This window comes from Pan troglodytes, chromosome 8 (genome assembly GCF_028858775.2).
Source record: "Pan troglodytes isolate AG18354 chromosome 8, NHGRI_mPanTro3-v2.0_pri, whole genome shotgun sequence".
Classification (NCBI taxonomy): domain Eukaryota; kingdom Metazoa; phylum Chordata; class Mammalia; order Primates; family Hominidae; genus Pan; species Pan troglodytes.
In genome coordinates this window covers 14,170,039-14,191,788 of record NC_072406.2, presented here as the reverse complement: position 1 = coordinate 14,191,788, position 21,750 = coordinate 14,170,039, and the positions used below count along the sequence as shown (strand labels likewise).

The window sequence follows — 21,750 nt, the reverse complement described above, 5'->3', positions numbered from 1 at the left end:
GAGCCCTCTCCCCTGACTCCTCTCCCCTGAGTCCTCTCCCCTGAGTCCATTGTCACATCCCCTGAGCCCTCTCCCCTGAGTCCTCTCCCCTGAGCCCATTGTCACATCCCCTGACTCCTCTCCCCTGAGTCCTCTCCCCTGAGTCCTCTCCCCTGAGTCCATTGTCACATCCCCTGAGCCCTCTCCCCTGAGCCCATTGTCACATTCCCTGACTCCTCTACCCTGAGTCCTCTCCCCTGAGTCCGTTGTCACATCCCCTGACTCCTCTCCCCTGAGTCCTCTCCCCTGAGCCCATTGTCACATCCCCTGAGCCCTCTCCCCTGAGCCCTCTCCCCTGAGTCCATTGACACATCCCCTGAGCCCTCTCCCCTGAGCCCTCTCCCCTGAGCCCATTGTCACATCCCCTGAGACCTCTCCCCTGAGTCCTCTCCCCTGAGCCCTCTCCCCTGAGCCCATTGTCACATCCCCTGACTCCTCTCCCCTGAGTCCTCTCCCCTGAGTCCTCTCCCCTGAGCCCATTGTCACATCCCCTGACTCCTCTCCCCTGAGTCCTCTCCCCTGAGTCCATTCTCACATCCCCTGAGCCCTCTCCCCTGAGCCCATTGTCACATCCCCTGACTCCTCTTCCCTGAGTCCTCTCCCCTGAGTCCTCTCCCCTGAGCCCATTTTCACATCCCCTGACCCCTCTCCCCTGAGCCCTCTCCCCTGAGTCCATTGTCACATCCCCTGACTCCTCTCCCCTGACTCCTCTCCCCTGAGTCCATTGTCACATCCCCTGACTCCTCTCCCCTGAGTCCTCTCCCCTGAGCCCATTGTCACATCCCCTGACTCCTCTCCCCTGAGCCCATTGTCACATCCCCTGAGCCCTCTCCCCTGAGCCCATTGTCACATCCCCTGACTCCTCTCCCCTGAGTCCTCTCCCCTGAGTCCATTATCACATCCCCTGAGCCCTCTCCCCTTAATCCGCTCCCCTGAGCCCATTGTCACATCCCCTGAGTCCTCTCCCCTGAGTCCGCTCCCCTGAGTCCATTGTCACATCCCCTGAGCCCTCTCCCCTGACTCCTCTCCCCTGAGTCCTCTCCCCTGGGTCCATTGTCACATCCCCTGAGCCCTCTCCCCTGAGTCCTCTCCCCTGCGCCCATTGTCACATCCCCTGACTCCTCTCCCCTGAGTCCTCTCCCCTGAGTCCATTGTCAAATCCCCTGAGCCCTCTCCCCTGAGCCCATTGTCACATTCCCTGACTCCTCTCCCCTGAGTCCTCTCCCCCGAGTTCATTGTCACATCCCCTGACTCCTCTCCCCTGAGTCCTCTCCCCTGAGCCCATTGTCACATACCCTGAGCCCTCTCCCCTGAGCCGTCTCCCCTGAGTCCATTGTCACATCCCCTGAGCCCTCTCCCCTGAGCCCTCTCCTCTGAGCCCATTATCACATCCCCTGAGTCCTCTCCCCTGAGTCCTCTCCCCTGAGCCCTCTCCCCTGAGCCCATTGTCACATCCCCTGACTCCTCTCCCCTGAGCCCTCTCGCCTGATCCCATTGTCACATCCCCTGACTCCTCTCCCATGAGTCCTCTCCCCTGAGTCCATTGTCACATCCCCTGACTCCTCTCCCCTGAGTCCTCTCCCCTGCGTCCTCTCCCCTGAGCCCATGGTCACATCCCCTGAGCCCTCTCCCCTGAGCCCATTGTCACATCCCCTGACTCCTCTCCCCTGAGTCCGCTCTCCTTCGCCCATTGTCACATCCCCTGGGCCCTCTCCCCTGAGTCCTCTCCCCTGAGTCCTCTCCCCTGAGTCCTCTCCCCTGAGTCCATTGTCACATCCCCTGAGCCCTCTCCCCTGAGTCCTCTCCCCTAAGCCCATTGTCGCATCCCCTGACTCCTCTCCCCTGAGTCCGCTCTCCTTCGCCCATTGTCACATCCCCTGAGTCCTCTCCCCTGAGCCCTCTCCCCTGAGCCCTCTCCCCTGAGCCCTCGCCCCTGAGCCCTCGCCCCTGAGCCCTCTCCCCTGAGCCCATTGTCACATCCCCTGAGTCCTCTCCCCTGAGTCCTCTCCCCTGAGTCCTCTCCCCTGAGCTCATTGTCACATCCCCTGAGCCCTCTCCCCTGAGCCCTCTCCCTTGAGCCCATTGTCACATCCCCTGACTCCTCTCCCCTGAGTCCTCTCCTCTGAGTCCATTATCACATCCCCTGAGCCCTCTCCCATGAGTCCTCTCCCCTCAGCCCATTGTCACATCCCCTGACTCCTCTCCCCTGAGTCCTCTCCCCTGAGTCCTCTCCCCTGAGCCCATTGTCACATCCACTGAGCCCTCTCCCCTGAGCCCATTGTCACATCCCCTGACTCCTCTCCCTTGAGTCCTCTCCCCTGAGTCCATTGTCACATCCCCTGAGCCCTCTCCCCTGAGACCTCTCCTCTGAGCCCATTGTCACATCCCCTGACTCCTCTCCCCTGAGTCCTCTCCCCTGAGTCCATTGTCACATCCCCTGAGCCCTCTCCCCTGTGTCCTCTGCCCTGAGCCCATTGTCACATCCCCTGTCTCCTCTCCCGAGTCCTCTCCCCTGAGTCCTCTCCCCTGAGCCCATTGTCACATCCCCTGACTCCTCTCCCCTGAGTCCTCTCCCCTGAGCTCATTGTGACATCCCCTGAGCCCTCTCCCTTGAGCCCTCTCCCCTGAACCCATTGTCACATCCCATGACTCCTCTCCCCGAGTCCTCTCCCCTGAGTCCATTGTCACATCCCCTGAGCCCTCTCCCCTGAGTCCTCTCCCCTGAGTCCTCTCCCCTGAGTCCTCTCCCCTGAGTCCTCTCCCCTGGGCCCATTGTCACATCCCCTGACTCCTCTCCCCTGAGCCCTCTCCCCTGAGCCCATTGTCACATCCCCTGACTCCTCTCCCCTGAGCCCATTGTCACATCCCCTGACTCCTCTCCCCTGAGTCCTCTCCCCTGAGCCCATTGTCACATCCCCTGACTCCTCTCCCCTGAGTCCTGTCCCCTGAGTCCATTGTCACATCCCCTGAGCCCTCTCCCCTGAGTCCTCTCCCCTGAGGCCATTGTCACATCCCCTGAGTCTTCTCCCCTGAGTCCTCTCCCCTGAGTCCTCTCCCCTGTGTCCATTGTTACATCCCCTGAGCCCTCTCCCCTGACTCCTCTCCCCTGAGTCCTCTCCCCTGAGTCCATTGTCGCATCCCCTGAGCCCTCTCCCCTGAGTCCTCTCCCCTGAGCCCATTGTGACATCCCCTGAGTCCTCTCCCCTGAGTCCTCTCCCCTGAGTCCTCTCCCCTGAGTCCATTGTCACATCCCCTGAGCCCTCTCCCCTGAGCCCTCTCCCCTGAGTCCATTGTCACATCCCCTGAGCCCTCTCCCTTGAGCCCTCTCCCCTACGTCCTCTCCCCTGCGCCCATTGTCACATCCCCTGAGTCCTCTCCCCTGAGTCCTCTCCCCTGAGTCCATTGTCACATCCCCTGAGCCCTCTCCCCTTAGTCCTCTCCCCTGAGCCCATCGTCACATCCCCTGACTCCTCTCCCCTGAGTCCTCTCCCCTGAGTCCTCTCCCCTGCGCCCATTGTCACAACCCCTGAGTCCTCTCCGCTGAGTCCTCTCCCCTGAGTCCTCTCCCCTGAGTCCATTCTCACATCCCCTGAGTCCTCTCCCCTGAGTCCGCTCCCTTGAGTCCATTGTTACATCCCCTGAGCCCTCTCCCCTGACCCCTCTCCCCTGAGTCCTCTCCCCTGAGTCCATTGTCACATCCCCTGAGCCCTCTCCCCTGAGTCCTCTCCCCTGAGCCCATTATCACATCCCCTGAGTCCTCTCCCCTGAGTCCTCTCCCCTGAGCCCATTGTCACATCCCCTGAGCCCTCTCCCCTACGTCCTCTCCCCTGCGCCCATTGTCACATCCCCTGAGTCCTCTCCCCTGAGTCCATTGTCACATCCCCTGAGCCCTCTCCCCTTAGTCCTCTCCCCTGAGCCCATCGTCACATCCCCTGAGTCCTCTCCCCTGAGTCCTCTCCCCTGAGTCCTCTCCCCTGCGCCCATTGTCACAACCCCTGAGTCCTCTCCCCTGAGTCCTCTCCCCTGAGTCCATTCTCACATCCCCTGAGCCCTCTCCCCTGAGTCGTCTCCCCTGAGTCCACTGTCACATCCCCTGAGCCCTCTCCCCTGAGTCCTCTCCCCTCAGTCCTCTCCCCTGAGTCCTCTCCCCTGAGCCCATTGTCACATCCCCTGGCTCCTCTCCCCTGAGCCCTCTCCCCTGAGCCCATTGTCACATCCCCTGACTCCTCTCCCCTGAGTCCTCTCCCCTGAGTCCATTGTCACAACCCCTGAGCCCTCTCCCCTGAGCCCTCTCCCCTGAGCCCTCTCCCCTGAGTCCATTGTCACATCCCCTGAGCCCTCTCCCCTGAGTCCTCTCCCCTGAGCCCATTGTCACATCCCCTGACTCCTCTCCCCTGAGTCCGCTCTCCTTCGCCCATTGTCACATCCCCTGAGCCCTCTCCCCTGACTCCTCTCCCCTGAGTCCTCTCCCCTGAGTCCATTGTCACATCCCCTGAGCCCTCTCCCCTGAGTCCTCTCCCATGAGCCCATTGTCACATCCCCTGACTCCTCTCCCCTGAGTCCTCTCCCCTGAGTCCTCTCCCCTGAGTCCATTGTCACATCCCCTGAGCCCTCTCCCCTGAGCCCATTGTCACATTCCCTGACTCCTCTACCCTGAGTCCTCTCCCCTGAGTCCGTTGTCACATCCCCTGACTCCTCTCCCCTGAGTCCTCTCCCCTGAGCCCATTGTCACATCCCCTGAGCCCTCTCCCCTGAGCCCTCTCCCCTGAGTCCATTGACACATCCCCTGAGCCCTCTCCCCTGAGCCCTCTCCCCTGAGCCCATTGTCACATCCCCTGAGACCTCTCCCCTGAGTCCTCTCCCCTGAGCCCTCTCCCCTGAGCCCATTGTCACATCCCCTGACTCCTCTCCCCTGAGTCCTCTCCCCTGAGTCCTCTCCCCTGAGCCCATTGTCACATCCCCTGACTCCTCTCCCCTGAGTCCTCTCCCCTGAGTCCATTCTCACATCCCCTGAGCCCTCTCCCCTGAGCCCATTGTCACATCCCCTGACTCCTCTTCCCTGAGTCCTCTCCCCTGAGTCCTCTCCCCTGAGCCCATTTTCACATCCCCTGACCCCTCTCCCCTGAGCCCTCTCCCCTGAGTCCATTGTCACATCCCCTGACTCCTCTCCCCTGACTCCTCTCCCCTGAGTCCATTGTCACATCCCCTGACTCCTCTCCCCTGAGTCCTCTCCCCTGAGTCCATTGTCACATCCCCTGAGCCCTCTCCCCTGAGTCCTCTCCCCTGAGCCCATTGTCACGTCCCCTGACTCCTCTCCCCTGAGCCCATTGTCACATCCCCTGAGCCCTCTCCCCTGAGCCCATTGTCACATCCCCTGACTCCTCTCCCCTGAGTCCTCTCCCCTGAGTCCATTATCACATCCCCTGAGCCCTCTCCCCTTAATCCGCTCCCCTGAGCCCATTGTCACATCCCCTGAGTCCTCTCCCCTGAGTCCGCTCCCCTGAGTCCATTGTCACATCCCCTGAGCCCTCTCCCCTGACTCCTCTCCCCTGAGTCCTCTCCCCTGGGTCCATTGTCACATCCCCTGAGCCCTCTCCCCTGAGTCCTCTCCCCTGCGCCCATTGTCACATCCCCTGACTCCTCTCCCCTGAGTCCTCTCCCCTGAGTCCATTGTCAAATCCCCTGAGCCCTCTCCCCTGAGTCCTCTCCCCTGAGCCCATTGTCACATCCCCTGACTCCTCTCCCCTGAGTCCTCTCCCCTGATTCCATTGTCACATCCCCTGAGCCCTCTCCCCTGAGCCCATTGTCACATTCCCTGACTCCTCTCCCCTGAGTCCTCTCCCCCGAGTTCATTGTCACATCCCCTGACTCCTCTCCCCTGAGTCCTCTCCCCTGAGCCCATTGTCACATACCCTGAGCCCTCTCCCCTGAGCCGTCTCCCCTGAGTCCATTGTCACATCCCCTGAGCCCTCTCCCCTGAGCCCTCTCCTCTGAGCCCATTATCACATCCCCTGAGTCCTCTCCCCTGAGTCCTCTCCCCTGAGCCCTCTCCCCTGAGCCCATTGTCACATCCCCTGACTCCTCTCCCCTGAGCCCTCTCGCCTGATCCCATTGTCACATCCCCTGACTCCTCTCCCATGAGTCCTCTCCCCTGAGTCCATTGTCACATCCCCTGACTCCTCTCCCCTGAGTCCTCTCCCCTGCGTCCTCTCCCCTGAGCCCATGGTCACATCCCCTGAGCCCTCTCCCCTGAGCCCATTGTCACATCCCCTGACTCCTCTCCCCTGAGTCCGCTCTCCTTCGCCCATTGTCACATCCCCTGGGCCCTCTCCCCTGAGTCCTCTCCCCTGAGTCCTCTCCCCTGAGTCCTCTCCCCTGAGTCCATTGTCACATCCCCTGAGCCCTCTCCCCTGAGTCCTCTCCCCTAAGCCCATTGTCGCATCCCCTGACTCCTCTCCCCTGAGTCCGCTCTCCTTCGCCCATTGTCACATCCCCTGAGTCCTCTCCCCTGAGCCCTCTCCCCTGAGCCCTCTCCCCTGAGCCCTCGCCCCTGAGCCCTCGCCCCTGAGCCCTCTCCCCTGAGCCCATTGTCACATCCCCTGAGTCCTCTCCCCTGAGTCCTCTCCCCTGAGTCCTCTCCCCTGAGCTCATTGTCACATCCCCTGAGCCCTCTCCCCTGAGCCCTCTCCCTTGAGCCCATTGTCACATCCCCTGACTCCTCTCCCCTGAGTCCTCTCCTCTGAGTCCATTATCACATCCCCTGAGCCCTCTCCCATGAGTCCTCTCCCCTCAGCCCATTGTCACATCCCCTGACTCCTCTCCCCTGAGTCCTCTCCCCTGAGTCCTCTCCCCTGAGCCCATTGTCACATCCACTGAGCCCTCTCCCCTGAGCCCATTGTCACATCCCCTGACTCCTCTCCCTTGAGTCCTCTCCCCTGAGTCCATTGTCACATCCCCTGAGCCCTCTCCCCTGAGACCTCTCCTCTGAGCCCATTGTCACATCCCCTGACTCCTCTCCCCTGAGTCCTCTCCCCTGAGTCCATTGTCACATCCCCTGAGCCCTCTCCCCTGTGTCCTCTGCCCTGAGCCCATTGTCACATCCCCTGTCTCCTCTCCCGAGTCCTCTCCCCTGAGTCCTCTCCCCTGAGCCCATTGTCACATCCCCTGACTCCTCTCCCCTGAGTCCTCTCCCCTGAGCTCATTGTGACATCCCCTGAGCCCTCTCCCTTGAGCCCTCTCCCCTGAACCCATTGTCACATCCCATGACTCCTCTCCCCGAGTCCTCTCCCCTGAGTCCATTGTCACATCCCCTGAGCCCTCTCCCCTGAGTCCTCTCCCCTGAGTCCTCTCCCCTGAGTCCTCTCCCCTGAGTCCTCTCCCCTGGGCCCATTGTCACATCCCCTGACTCCTCTCCCCTGAGCCCTCTCCCCTGAGCCCATTGTCACATCCCCTGACTCCTCTCCCCTGAGCCCATTGTCACATCCCCTGACTCCTCTCCCCTGAGTCCTCTCCCCTGAGCCCATTGTCACATCCCCTGACTCCTCTCCCCTGAGTCCTGTCCCCTGAGTCCATTGTCACATCTCCTGAGCCCTCTCCCCTGAGTCCTCTCCCCTGAGGCCATTGTCACATCCCCTGAGTCTTCTCCCCTGAGTCCTCTCCCCTGAGTCCTCTCCCCTGTGTCCATTGTTACATCCCCTGAGCCCTCTCCCCTGACTCCTCTCCCCTGAGTCCTCTCCCCTGAGTCCATTGTCGCATCCCCTGAGCCCTCTCCCCTGAGTCCTCTCCCCTGAGCCCATTGTGACATCCCCTGAGTCCTCTCCCCTGAGTCCTCTCCCCTGAGTCCTCTCCCCTGAGTCCATTGTCACATCCCCTGAGCCCTCTCCCCTGAGCCCTCTCCCCTGAGTCCATTGTCACATCCCCTGAGCCCTCTCCCTTGAGCCCTCTCCCCTACGTCCTCTCCCCTGCGCCCATTGTCACATCCCCTGAGTCCTCTCCCCTGAGTCCTCTCCCCTGAGTCCATTGTCACATCCCCTGAGCCCTCTCCCCTTAGTCCTCTCCCCTGAGCCCATCGTCACATCCCCTGACTCCTCTCCCCTGAGTCCTCTCCCCTGAGTCCTCTCCCCTGCGCCCATTGTCACAACCCCTGAGTCCTCTCCGCTGAGTCCTCTCCCCTGAGTCCTCTCCCCTGAGTCCATTCTCACATCCCCTGAGTCCTCTCCCCTGAGTCCACTCCCTTGAGTCCATTGTTACATCCCCTGAGCCCTCTCCCCTGACCCCTCTCCCCTGAGTCCTCTCCCCTGAGTCCATTGTCACATCCCCTGAGCCCTCTCCCCTGAGTCCTCTCCCCTGAGCCCATTATCACATCCCCTGAGTCCTCTCCCCTGAGTCCTCTCCCCTGAGCCCATTGTCACATCCCCTGAGCCCTCTCCCCTACGTCCTCTCCCCTGCGCCCATTGTCACATCCCCTGAGTCCTCTCCCCTGAGTCCATTGTCACATCCCCTGAGCCCTCTCCCCTTAGTCCTCTCCCCTGAGCCCATCGTCACATCCCCTGAGTCCTCTCCCCTGAGTCCTCTCCCCTGAGTCCTCTCCCCTGCGCCCATTGTCACAACCCCTGAGTCCTCTCCCCTGAGTCCTCTCCCCTGAGTCCATTCTCACATCCCCTGAGCCCTCTCCCCTGAGTCGTCTCCCCTGAGTCCACTGTCACATCCCCTGAGCCCTCTCCCCTGAGTCCTCTCCCCTCAGTCCTCTCCCCTGAGTCCTCTCCCCTGAGCCCATTGTCACATCCCCTGGCTCCTCTCCCCTGAGCCCTCTCCCCTGAGCCCATTGTCACATCCCCTGACTCCTCTCCCCTGAGTCCTCTCCCCTGAGTCCATTGTCACATCCCCTGAGCCCTCTCCCCTGAGTCCATTGTCACATTCCCTGACTCCTCTCCCCTGACTCCTCTCCCCTGAGCCCTCTCCCCTGAGCCCATTGTCACATCCCCTGACTCCTCTCCCCTGAGTCCTCTCCCCTGAGTCCATTGTCACATCCCCTGACTCCTCTCCCCTGAGTCCTCTCCCCTGAGTCCATTGTCACATCCCCTGACTCATCTCCCCTGAGTCCTCTCCCCTGAGTCCTCTCCCCTGAGCCCATTGTCACATCCCCTGAGCCCTCTCCCCTCAGCCCTCTCCCCTGAGCCCATTGTCACATCCCCTGAGCCCTCTCCCCTGAGCCCTCTCCCCTGAGCCCTCTCCCCTGAGTCCATTGTCACATCTCCTGAGCCCTCTCCCCTGAGTCCTCTCCCCTGAGCCCATTGTCACATCCCCTGACTTCTCTCCCCTGAGTCCGCTCTCCTTCGCCCATTGTCACATCCCCCGAGCCCTCTCCCCTGAGCCTTCTCCCCTGAGCCCTCTCCCCTGAGCCCATTGTCACATCCCCTGAGCCCTCTCCCCTGAGCCCTCTCCCCTGAGCCCTCTCCCCTGAGTCCATTGTCACATCCCCTGAGCCCTCTCCCCTGAGTCCTCTCCCCTGAGCCCATTGTCACATCCCCTGACTCCTCTCCCCTGAGTCCTCTCCCCTGAGTCCATTGTCACATCCCCTGACTCCTCTCCCCTGAGTCCTCTCCCTTGAGCCCATTGTCACATCCCCTGAGTCCTCTCCCCTGAGTCCTCTCCCGAGTCCTCTCCCCTGAGTCCATTGTCACATCCCCTGAGCCCTCTCCCCTGAGTCCTCTCCCCTGAGCCCATTGTCACATCCCCTGACTCCTCTCCCCTGAGTCCTCTCTCCTGAGTCCTCTCCCCTGAGCCCATTGTCACATCCCCTGAGCCCTCTCCCCTGACCCCATTGTCACATCCCGTGACTCCTCTCCCCCTGAGTCCTCTCCCCTGAGTCCATTGTCACATCCCCTGACTCCTCTCCCCTGAGTCCTCTCCCCTGAGCCCATTGTCACATCCCCTGAGCCCTCTCCCCTGAGCCCTCTCCCCTTAGTCCTCTCCCCTGAGCCCATTGTCACATCCCCTGACTCCTCTCCCCTGAGTCCTCTCCCCTGAGTCCATTGTCATATCCCCTGAGCCCTCTCCCCTGAGCCCATTGTCACATCCCCTGAGCCCTCTCCCCTGAGCCCTCTCCCCTGGGTCCTGTCCCCTGAGCCCTCTCCCCTGAGTCCATTTTCACATCCCCTGAGCCCTCTCCCCTGAGCCCTCTCCCCTGAGCCCTCTCCCCTGAGCCCTCTCCCTGAGTCCATTGTCACATCCTCTGAGCCCTCTCCTCTGAGCCCTCTCCGCTGAGCCCTCTCCCCTGAGTCCTCTCCCCTGAGCCCTCTCTCCTTCCCCCATTGTCACACAGGCCTCTTTCCATCGTTCTCGCAGCACCTGGTGACTTCCTGGGCCGCTGTCGCTTGCATACCTGCCTGTGCCTCCCATGAGCCCCAGAGCTGAGGTGGATGGGTGCTGGGCTCTCTGAGAGGACAGCCCTGGGGTGCATGGGCACTCAGCTCCCAGCGTTGGCCTCAGCAGCAGCCCGGCCATCCTCACACAGTCTCAGGGTGCCCAGATAGAGCCCAAAGCCAGCAGTCGGGACCTGGACCCCATCTCGGAGCCTTCACAGCCCTTAATTCTGCTTCTCCCCATGTCAACTCAGGTTCCCTTGGAAACCGACAGCAGACAGAGCAGAGGGGGTGGGAGGTGGAGAGCAGGGCACAAGGGGTAGGGGGCAGAGCTGCAGGGAGGGCCTCAGATGGAGGCAGCCGAGGGAGGCACCTCCTGGCCAAGGGCCCCAGACCACCCACTCCAGACAGAGTCTGGGCCAACGCCGCAGGGAGCAAGCACTGCTCAGGCTGGCAAGAGTCACAGGCTCCAGGGCTCAGGCGTCGCCTGACAGCCCAGGAGTGGCAGCAGCAGCAAGACCTGCAGGCTCAGAGTCACCACAGAGGCCCCTCAACCGCTCACCCAGGAAACCCACATCCGAGACTCCCCAGACCCCTTCCTGAATCAGCTTTCCACGAGCGTCGGCAACAGTGGTTTCTTTAGAGACATCAGACAGTTTCCTGAGAGTTTAGAAACAACAGGGAAATGTTCCTCCCATGAGAAATTACTTTGTAGGCACTCCCACCCCAGCCCCTAGCAATGCAGGGCACACCCCGTGCTCAGCAAATCACTGCACCACAGGACCGAGATAGCCCTGCAGGGGCCCGGGATTCACATTCCCACTGTCTCTGTTTCGCTCTGTCCCTGTCTCCCTCTTCTGTCTCTGTCTCTCTCGGTCCCTGTCTCTGTTTGTCTCTGTCTCTCTCTCTCAGTATCTCTCTGTCTCTGTCTGTCTCTCTCCACTCCTATCTCTCTCTATCTCTGTCTCTGTGTCTGTCTCTGTCTCCGTATCCCTCTCTGTTCCTGTATCTCTCTACCTCCCTCCATCTCTTACTGCCTCTCTCTTCCCATTCATCTCCCAATTACCCTGAGCCTATTCCAGCTCCCTTCTCAGCAATCCTGGTGTCCACTGGGGGTGCCTTCGGTGCACTGCGTACGTGGGGTCCAGAGGAGGGCGTCACCTGTGAGCGCTGTCGGGAGGCGTTGATGGCTGTGCTCCTTGTGCACCAGCCGGGTCGAGGCACCCGTGGTCTTACTGAGGGTCTCGTAGCCGATGGGCGTGAAGAGCTGAGGTGAGGGCTGAGGCCTCCTGGCTCCTGATCTGTGTGCTCTTCGGTGGTCTCCTGGGCAGGGGACAGGTCACACGGCTGCCATCCACAGCCCTGGAGAAGGTGGTGAGCTTAGTCTCCAGAGCCAGTCTCCTGCCTCCACTTACCAGCTGTGGGACCTAAGCCCTTGAGTGCCAAGTACCCGTGCCCTGGTTTCTCCTCATTCCTAAATGAGATGATACCAAAAGCAGTCGCTCACAGAGCAGCTGGGAGAACGAAACGGGCAGATGCATGAACCATGCTTAGAGTGGCATTTGGCAATCTCATTCTTGTCCCAGGGACGCCGGCTGTGGAGACAAGGCCTCGGTCCTCTGACACGACTCACTGCAACTTTATGATCAGGAAGGCGGGAAAGGGACAAGGGATTTCAGGGAAAATCCAGACGAGCTCCCCTAATCCCATTTCTGGAGTAACACGTTGAGGGCTGGTGTGCGGGGCTGGGAAGTCAGAGCAGAACCGAAGGGAATGGGCCAGTCCTGGGCCCCTCTGGGCCTGCACTTCCTCATCTTGAAAATAAGGATCTGTGATGGAATGTTCACATGCAGTTCTCACATCCTGAGAAAATAGAACCCGTGTTAAGATGTCCATATGTCAACATGATGTATCCAATATGGGCACATATGCTGGGGGCCGCTTTCTTGGTAACATTTGAAGAGCAGCAAACAGGCACACGTCCCCATTGACATGCAATCTGCAGCATTTTGCCCAAAACTGGAGCTTATATTTTCTCACTCCTGTAGTATTTTCCATTAAATTCTAGCTTTCCAAACCAATGGGAAACAGAGGACCCTGGGCAGATGGGAGAAGGCGGCGAGGACCCAGGTGCCCTCGCCTGACATGGGCCTGGCTCCCGGCCTGCTGGCCCAGGTAGTGTCTGGAGCGGGAGACGGGGTGGGGCGCCCCTGGCACCTCTGCCTCTGATGGCCTTGCTCTTGCCTTTAGTTCCCTAGTACCAAGTGCCTCTGTAAAGGCTGGAGCCTGCAGCATGGCTGGGGGTCACATCTGTTTAAATATGCCGCATCTCGAGGCATTTTATCTCTTCCTCCCCACAAACGCTCCCAGATCATTCTGAAGAGCAAGACTCAGTAGCACTGAAAGCCAGTTCATGCCCCTGTCAACAACAACTGTCTCATATGCTGCATTTTTAAGTAAAACGCGGTGACAACCTCAGGTCCCCCAGAGTTGGAGGGCACCTGTGTTCACAGCACCCACAAGAGGGGCAGGAACTGAGGGGCTGAGGGGTTCTCACGGTTGGTGAGAGACGAACTCGTTATTCCCAATCTCAAGCCCCATCTCCTTCACTGCCACATTCTGGCCACTCTCTCGCCCATACATCTGAGACCCTGTCGGTGCATGGGGAGTAATAAAGTGGAATGAGAGTTTGTAACAACGGCACCATGATTAAAGGTTTTTAAAATGCATTTTTCTAAATTAATGCACACGGTGGAATTGTGAATTCACTCAAGTATTCAAAATTAAAGGTGAACAGAACAACAGTTACTATACAAACACTAAGTATGAATGGATCTTTAAAAAAACACCGGGCATTTTCCTTCTGATCATGATGATAACACACACAGTGGTGAAAGGCATCCTCTGCCGGCAGTCTCTCTTTTGCCTTAACCACAGTTCATTTGTGATGATTTTAGTAAAATGAAAAGTGTTTAGTAAAATGGCTCTCAGGTTGCAGGGTTTGGTGTGGAGGCTTTATTCAGTTATCTAAACTGAGAAATCTAAGTGAATATCCTTCCATCAAGCACACGTGTCGGCCTGCAGCATCCATGCAAAGTTGTTCTGGATTTCAATGCCAAGAAACAGGAATTCAAATGCTAAGAATAGACTGAAAGAGGCAGAGTCATGCGTCCATGTGGCCTCTGTACATGACCCTACAATTCTTGTCCTGTCCCTCAAAAAAGAAGGGATGCTGTCCTCACTATCAGAGTCACGGGGGGGAAACACAGCAGCAGCCCTTGTGTCCAGCCAGCTCCCCAGATGGGAACCCAGGTCACCAGCAGAGCCGTGTGCACGAGGCTGGGCTGGCTCAGTTCCCAAGGGCAGGAGGACATGGGGTCAGTTGAGCTCTGACAACTGGGGTCACAGGAGTGTCCACAGGGTGCCGAAAAGGTCCTGGTGTGTCCATTCTGATGGAACCAAAGGAAAGCCTTCCGGGAAGCTGGAGGATGCGGACTTGAGCCTGGCTCTGCCTCTTGCCAGCTGGGTGTCCGGAGCAACATATGCAGACTCTGAGCTACCTCACCTGCGGAGCAGCCAGGGTTTCCAAAGGAGGGAGCTTCTCTGAGCACCTCTAAGGTCAGAGGGCATTGGCCCATGAAAGAGTCCCTGGACTGTGCAGTCCAGCCCATGCTGACACCATTCTGGGTCTGACGAGGCCTCGTGAGGGGGGACCACCGTGACAGGTGGGTCTGGCATGAGAGTGAAGCATCCTCACCCCCCAGGCTGCGGCGGTTTCCTCCACGTGCCCTCCTGGCTCACACCCGAGGCTGCGGCGGTTGCCTCCACGTGCCCTCCTGGCTCACCTGCCAGGCTGCGGTGGTTTCCTCCATGTGCCCTTCTGGGCAGCTGTGTTCCCTGAGGGGGCCACCTGCCTCTTTGGCGCCACCGAGTCCCACAGTCTGTTTTATTTCTCGGCCTGGGAGGACATTATGCACGGAGCTCGGAAACACAATGAAGGCCACATGGAGAGACAGCGGGCACACGGGTGTGGGCCTGGCCCAACCCCCAGCACAGCCAGGCTGAGGGCTCCTCTCCTGCCCATTCATAGAATGTGGGTGCTGATGCCAACGTCCTGGTTCATTTGGGGCCCCACGATACAGTGTGTGTGACAGTGCCTCGCCGTGCCCGTCCCAGAAGTCACAGCCATGTCCACGGCTTTCACTCTGACCACCCTCCTAGCACCAGTTGCTGACATTTTGCCTCCTGGGAAACAGTCTGTGAAAGGCATGGGGTCCGTGTGGGACTCCCTGTGGCTGCCAGAAGGGTGCTGGGGTCGGCCTCCTGCAGTGGCCTGGCGGGTCAGGTCACCTGCCCAGGCGTCTCCCCTCTTATACTCAGCGTTCAGCGCCCATTTATGCTTTGTGACAATTCTTGCCTTTTACCTTCCCTCTGTGAGTGTAACTTTAATTCTTTAGTAAAGGCAGGGTTATTCCCAAACAACATCAGGAAAAATATTCTGAGCCCTTCCTTCTCCTGCCATGCAGCTTTGGGCATGCTGAGGCATCACCTTCTCACCAGGTCATTGCCGCGACGGCCACCCAGGCTCCAAGAGTTCACACGTGACCTTGACTGAGTCCTCTCGCTGCTGAACAAAGGAACCTATTTCCCTGTCTTGTAGCTTGGTCTGATGGTTTGATGAGTAAATCGGATGCCGGTAGAATTTTAGAAACATTGACCCAGTCCGTTATCTTACAGAAATGGAACCCAAATCCTGTGAGGCAGGTGGCTTGGGTGAGGACTCGTGGCCACAGGTGGGAGAGCCATGATTCGGAGGACCCAGCCCTGCTCAATCACACAGATGCCTCCTGCAAAACCTGAGTTTTTTTTAACTCTTATTTTAGGTTCAAGGGTACATGTGCAGGTTTGCTATATGGGTAAATTGTGTGTTGTGGGGGTTTGGTGTTACAGATTGTTTGTTACCCATGTGATTAGCATAGTGCCCGAGAGGTGGGTTTTCAGTCCTCACCCTCCTCCCACCCTTCACCCTCAAGTAGTTCTCAGTATCTGTTGCTCCCCCATTTGTGGCCATAGGTGCCCAGTGTTTCGCTCCCACATATAAGTGAGAACATGGATATTTGGCTTTCTCTTCCTGCATTAGTTTGCTTAGGATAAGGGCCTCCAGCTCCATCCATGTTCCTGCAGAAGACATGATCTGGTTCTTCTTTATGGCTGCATAGTATTCCATGGTGTATATGTAGCATACTTTCTGTATCCAGTCCACCATGGATGGGCATTTAGGTTGATTCCATGACTTTGCGATTGTGAATAGTGCTGCGATGGACATGTGCGTGCCTGTGTGTCTATGGTAGAACAATTTATATTCCTTTGGGTATATACCCAGTAATGGGGTTGCTGGGTCAGATGGTAGTTCTGTTTTAAGTTCTTTGAGAATTTGCCAAATTGCTTTCCACAATGGCCGAGCTAATTTACATTCCCACTAGCTCATTCCCACTGAGCTAATTTACATTCCATTCTTTTTTCTCGCCAGCATCTGTTATTTTTGGACTTTTTAGTACTAGCCATTCTGACTGCTGTGAGATGGTATCTCATTGTGGTTTTGATTTGCATTTCTCTAATGATCAGTGATGTTGAGCTTTTTTTCATATGCTTATTGACTGCATGGATGTCTTCTTTTGAGAGGTGTCTGTGCATGTCCTTTGCCCACTTTTTTATGGGGTTGTTTGAAAACCTGGTTTTTATGTACAGGCTTCCTATGACTTCCTATGTCAGAAAAGCCCTGACTAACTTCACGTCTTGTGTATAGATCTCATTTCTCTTCACCCTAGATCTGTCTTTTATGCTCCATTCTTTCTCCTTGTGTTGTTGGGAACCAGCAGGTCATGACCACACCCTGTTCTTGTGTCTGCAAAAGCATTTTTTATCATACAAGTCTCTTAAGTTGAAGTTCCAATATTTTTCTTCAACTTTTGTGCATTCCCCAATTTGGAGATCACTTTCTTATGTGATTCACAAACAAGGCTCTTGTTTTTGAGATGCAGGGAGGAGACTTGTGTTCAAAAAAAGGACTAACTAAAAAGAGTAATAAATGTGGGAGAGAAGATGAGAACTGATCACAGCAAAAGACCTCTTTTCCTAATCAGCTTGTCACCCCACTGCAATACAGTCAGGTGGACAAAGATGCAGAAAAGGTGGCTGAACCATTGGGGCGGTAGGTTTCCTAACTCAGAGCCAGAGTGCTGCTGATGTCCTCAAGTGCTAGCCCATCACAGGCAGGGCTGGATGAGGCTGAGACTTTCCACCCCCACCCCACCCATGTCTGAGAGCATCTCAGGGTACTCTCCTCCCGTGGGTCTCCGATCTCCAAGAGGAGGAGAGAGGGAAAGACTGGTTTCCCAAAGCTCCTCCCTCTCCCTAGGAATGGCCCACCTGAAGAAGACTGCAGGAGTCAGGAGTCACTGTTCCCTGAATGTTTCTCGATGCTGTGATGTTTAATATGAGCAGACAACCAAGCGGCGTGCACGGCAGTTGGGCAGAGGCCTCAGAGTCAAGGCCCTGTGGGTGTCAGTCCTGGTTCTGTGGGGCCATGTGTGTGTTTGAGGGACTTGCCTCAGCCTTCTCCATGGCGTGGGGAAGCTGAGGAAGGGGGTCCATCACAGGGTGGTTTTAATGATAAAATGGGACATCCAAGCAGAGGGTTAAAAATTCATGAAAAGCTGGATTTGACTCTCACTGTCTTCACCGTAACTGCCCATCTTTGAGAGTGAGCAGGAGGTTGGGACACCCCAAGATGTGGGCACTGCCAGCCAACCACACATTCCTGCACAGCTGCAGCATAGTTCTGACTAAATTCCAGACAAAACCTGGCTGAAAGAAAATGTAGCAATACCATGATCAATGAGCCTGGGGTGCACACATCAGAAAGAAGAGTGAGAGGGTGAAAGTGGCTCAGGAAAAAGAGATCACAAAACAGCCCCATTCCGCCTGAAGGAAATCGCCACTGCGGGGCACGTGGTTCTCTGGTGGATGCTGGTTATCGCTGCTGTGGGGCAGTTGGTTCTCTGGTGGATGCTGGTTATCACTGCTTTGGGGCACGTGGTTCTCTGGCTGATGCTGATTATCACCACTGAGGGACACTTTGTTCTCTGGTGGATGCTGGTTATCACTGCTTTGGGGCACGTGGTTCTCTGGCTGATGCTGATTATCACCACTGCAGGACACTTTGTTCTCTGGTGGATGCTGGTTATCGCCGCTGTGGGGCATGTGCATGTGGTACTCTGGCTGATGCTGATTATCGCCGTTGCAGGGCACGTTGTTCTCTGCTGGATGCTGGTTATTGCCACTGTGGGGCGCGTGGTTCTCTGGTGGATGCTGATTATCGCCACTGTGGGGCGCGTGGTTCTCTGGTGGATGCCGGTTATCGCCGCTGTGGGGCGCGTGGTTCTCTGGTGGATGCCGGTTATCGCCGCTGTGGGGCGCGTGGTTCTCTGGTGGATGCTGGTTATCGCCGCTGTGGGGCGCGTGGTTCTCTGGTGGATGCTGGTTATCGCCGCTGTGGGGCGCGTGGTTCTCTGGTGGATGCTGGTTATCGCCGCTGTGGGGCGCGTGGTTCTCTGGTGGATGCTGGTTATCGCCGCTGTGGGGCGTGTGGTTCTCTGGTGGATGCTGGTTATCGCCGCTGCGGGGCGCATTGTTCTCTGGTGGATGCTGGTTATCGCCGCTGTGGGGCGCGTTGTTCTCTGGTGGATGCTGGTTATTGCCGCTGCGGGGTGCGTGGTTCTCTGGTGGATGCTGGTTATCGCCGCTGTGGGGTGCGTGGTTCTCTGGTGGATGCTGGTTATTGCCGCTGCAGGGCAGGTGGTTCTCTGGCTGATGCTGATTATCGCCGCTGCGGGGCATGTGGTCCTCTGGTGGATGCTGGTTATCGCCACTGTGGGGCGTGTGGTTCTCTGGTGGGTGCTGATTCAATTCCGGACCCACGCGGCTCTAGGCTGTCTGGGGCCACAGCATACAGGAAAGTTGATAATCACAGGTGTGGCATGTTCCCTCTCCACTGCCCACCCCCAGCTGTGAGCCCACCCCTGCCCCTCTGGAGACACCAAGCCAGAACGCAGGAGTGCTGCTGTGAGAGTAACCTCAAAACCGTCGAAACTTCTATCAAAAGCAGTTATTCCTAACCTTCTGCGTCATATTGTTGGGAATGCATTCCTTTTTGAAAGTCTGCACTTGGTCACAGGTGGGCTGGCACCTGCTATCGATGGATGTTTCTTCATCCTCTGAGCTCCCAGTGGGGCTTCAGAGCAGGGGCCAGAGCAGCCCCACACCCGCTCCCTCTGCAGATCACTGCTGCTCAGCTTTTCATGGCCAGAAAAGTTCTTTTCTAATGGGAGTATTGACTTGGAGAATTTTCAAAGTTTGGCAAGAATCCACTGCAGCCTGGATGGGTTGATATTTATGCTGTGTTTGGTGTTGTTTGATTTTGTTTATCTGTTTTTAATCCCTTCTGTAATCAGAGCAAATGTAGGGATATGAGAGGCAAGATGAAAGTGAAAACAGTAAAAATACAGCCAGAGTTTGTCTCCACCTCCTCACAACCTATTACATGAATGAAATGAAGGCTCTGAGTGACTCCTCCCGTTAAAGTGCAGTTGGCAGGAATGGGACCCAAAACAAAATGGCTTCTCCTTAGTCCCGTAGACTTGGGGTCAATGCAAGGTGCAGGATGCACTTAGCCATGTGTGAATCGTGGTCACCATGTTGCCAGCTCTGAAAACTGCAGATTTGACCCACCCTTTCCATGGGGCAGAGTTAACCTGAGAAGAGGCTATGCTGGGCTGTGGGGGTCCATGCTCAGCTACAGGCGTGGCAGGAAGACATCTCAGCTCAGTACAGGGCGTGGCCGAGCAACCCGGCTAGTGTGGGGTCCAGGGAGGAGAAACCCAACAGACAGGAAACACTGTCTGAAACTTGGAAAGATACATCCTATCCAACCAAAATGAGGAAAGCCTCTCAAGAGAAGCGATGCTTTGAATCCAGAGTATGAGACCCAGCGGAGGCTGCTGGTGTTGGAATGTGGAGAAGAGTTGGGAAGATCAGCCCTCAAGGTCCGGAGCTGCTGGGAATGAGACAAATGTTGGGGTGAGTGAGCTCACAGCCACCCTGCCCTCCAGCCCATGCAAGGAAGCAGACAGCCCACCCGCCGCCCTGTTTCCAGAACCTGGAACCTGGTGGCTGGTGGAGAAGAAGGGGCAGATTTGTCTTCTTTCAGCCTAGAAATCCTTCCTCCACCTCTCTATCCACCATGCCAAAATGTCGGGGGGTGACCTAAGGCTGGGGCTGTGAGCTGGCCCACGTAGGAGCCACCATTTCCATTCATGTTTTAGATTCATTTATGAAACAGACAGAAATTGCCTAATTGAGAACTAGCTGGTCCATGTTTGAGGCCAACCTAAATAGAGAATTCTTGCCATTTTAAAACCCTGCGTCATTCTAAACAACACCTCACTTGACTAGGTGGCCTGGTTTTCTTGTTTCAGCATTTTGCCTCTACAGGATTGTTTTTGTTTTTGTTTTTGAGGAAATAGTTAAAACTGAGAATTTTATATGGTAGGGATCTGAAGAAGAGAAATTGGAAATGGGGAAAAATGGTTTCAAAAATGAAGTTTATCTGCAATGTAGTTATTATGGACCAGATTCAGTGAACTGGGAAGAGTCCACTGAAAGTGTGCGGCCCAAGACAGTTGAGCTTTTGGTTGAATGAATTTAAGCATTTGGGCTGAAGCTCTGAAGGCATGTTCAGTTAAACACTTATCAGTCTGCCAGCATGAATAAAAGGAGAAATGCCTGCCACATTCCTTAAGACACTCCCTATTTTTAACGAACTGTCTGTAGAGTTTGGGCAATGTAGTTCTTCCTCAAAGTTCCTTCCACATGGACTAGCTTCAGTGAATGTTTCTCATGTAAAATAGATGCTTTTATTTTGAGCCATGATTTTCTCCAATGATTCTACCCCATTTTGCAAAGCACCATGACCGTATTAAATGATGCCATGAGAAGCACGTGTCAGTCCCAGGTGACAACACAACTTCAGCAGAGCATCCAGCGTGTGTATAATGTGCACGAGGTGAAGAAGGCTGGGCTGGACCAAGACCTGGGAAGCAAATCCTATGACTTCTCCTCTTTGTGAATTAATGGCACCCCCCTTTTATAGTCTGACCAAATATCTTAAACATTTTATGACCCAATTCCTTTTCTCCTGGTATTTGAAATGGGAATTAAATGCAATAAAATCAATATAGTAAAAACGTATCAATAATTGGAGTGGCTAAATGAAACAATGGGTATCAGAAATTTTATTCTAATCCCTGCACTCCAGCCCCAGGGTAAAGTTGAGGTGATAATGAGGCCTCAGTGGGAGGGATGGGTAACCCCGGCGCATGCACCTGCTTACCCTCAGAAGACCACAAAACTTCTCTCCAGAAAAAATTACACTTTCTCGGTCTGCTGAGGTCTCCCTGTGTCAGGTGAAGTTTTATTGTAGTCCTTACCATGGAAGAATTGTTTGCAGGATGTTTCAGCTCATTTCTTGAGCATTTCAATGGCATCACTGACACCAACCACTCAGAAAAGCTGGACTACTCAGTGGGATGCCCAGCATTTGGTGTAGTTGAGCCCAGCCTGCCATCTAAGGTGAGTGTGCACCTTCTCTGATTGCAGTCCATGCAGGTGAGCCATTAGAGCTTGCCGTTAGAGTCTAAATCCTGAGTGAGAATCACTCTGGGTATTTTGTGTTTCCTAATACTTGATTATTTGGCCCAAAAATTTAATATGGAGGCAAGTGCACACATACACCACATGCTTATAAACATGCACTATCTGGACCACTTTCTATTTTCCCCTAGTAATTAAGTGACCTTTGGAAAAGTTCATTCTTGGTTATATCTAAAACACACACACACACACACACACACACACACACACACACACACACACACAGAGAAATCTTTAAATAAAAAAGGGAAAAATCTTTATTTGGATTAGTTATAAAATAACCCAGTCCACTAATCTCCTGTCCTTTGATTTTTGGCTATCTGGACTCATTATCTGTGGCAGGGCTGTGTACTCTGTTTAGATGGAAAAGAAGAGAAGAGTCAGGAATCGGAGCAGAGGGGGAGACCACACATGCACTGTAAAGGTTACCACCACTGAGAATCACCAACGACGACGGAAAGAAATGAGCTGAAACATCCTGCAAGCAATTCTTTCAACGCTAAGGACAATAATAAAACTTCACCGGACACAGGGAGTCCTCAGTGGACTAAGAAAGTGTAATACTTTCTGCAGAGAA

General features: G+C 56.1%; 2 protein-coding genes across 2 annotated transcripts in view; both read left to right on the top strand.

The window, feature by feature from the left end:
• ADARB2 (adenosine deaminase RNA specific B2 (inactive)) overlaps positions 1–21,750 on the top strand; it is a 592,089-nt gene that overhangs the window by 417,198 nt on the left and 153,141 nt on the right. The gene's annotated exons all lie outside the window — the stretch shown is intronic.
• On the top strand, positions 13,121–21,370 carry LOC134807120 (uncharacterized). Its single transcript, XM_063781286.1, has one exon. It carries the CDS (start codon positions 17,430–17,432, stop codon positions 18,474–18,476), a length of 1,047 nt encoding a protein of 348 aa, XP_063637356.1. The 5' UTR covers positions 13,121–17,429; the 3' UTR covers positions 18,477–21,370.

Coding starts and splice junctions, on each gene's coding strand:
- LOC134807120 (XM_063781286.1), top strand. CDS start 17,430: ATGCTGGTTATCGCTGCTGTGGGGCAGTTGGTTCTCTGGTGGATGCTG.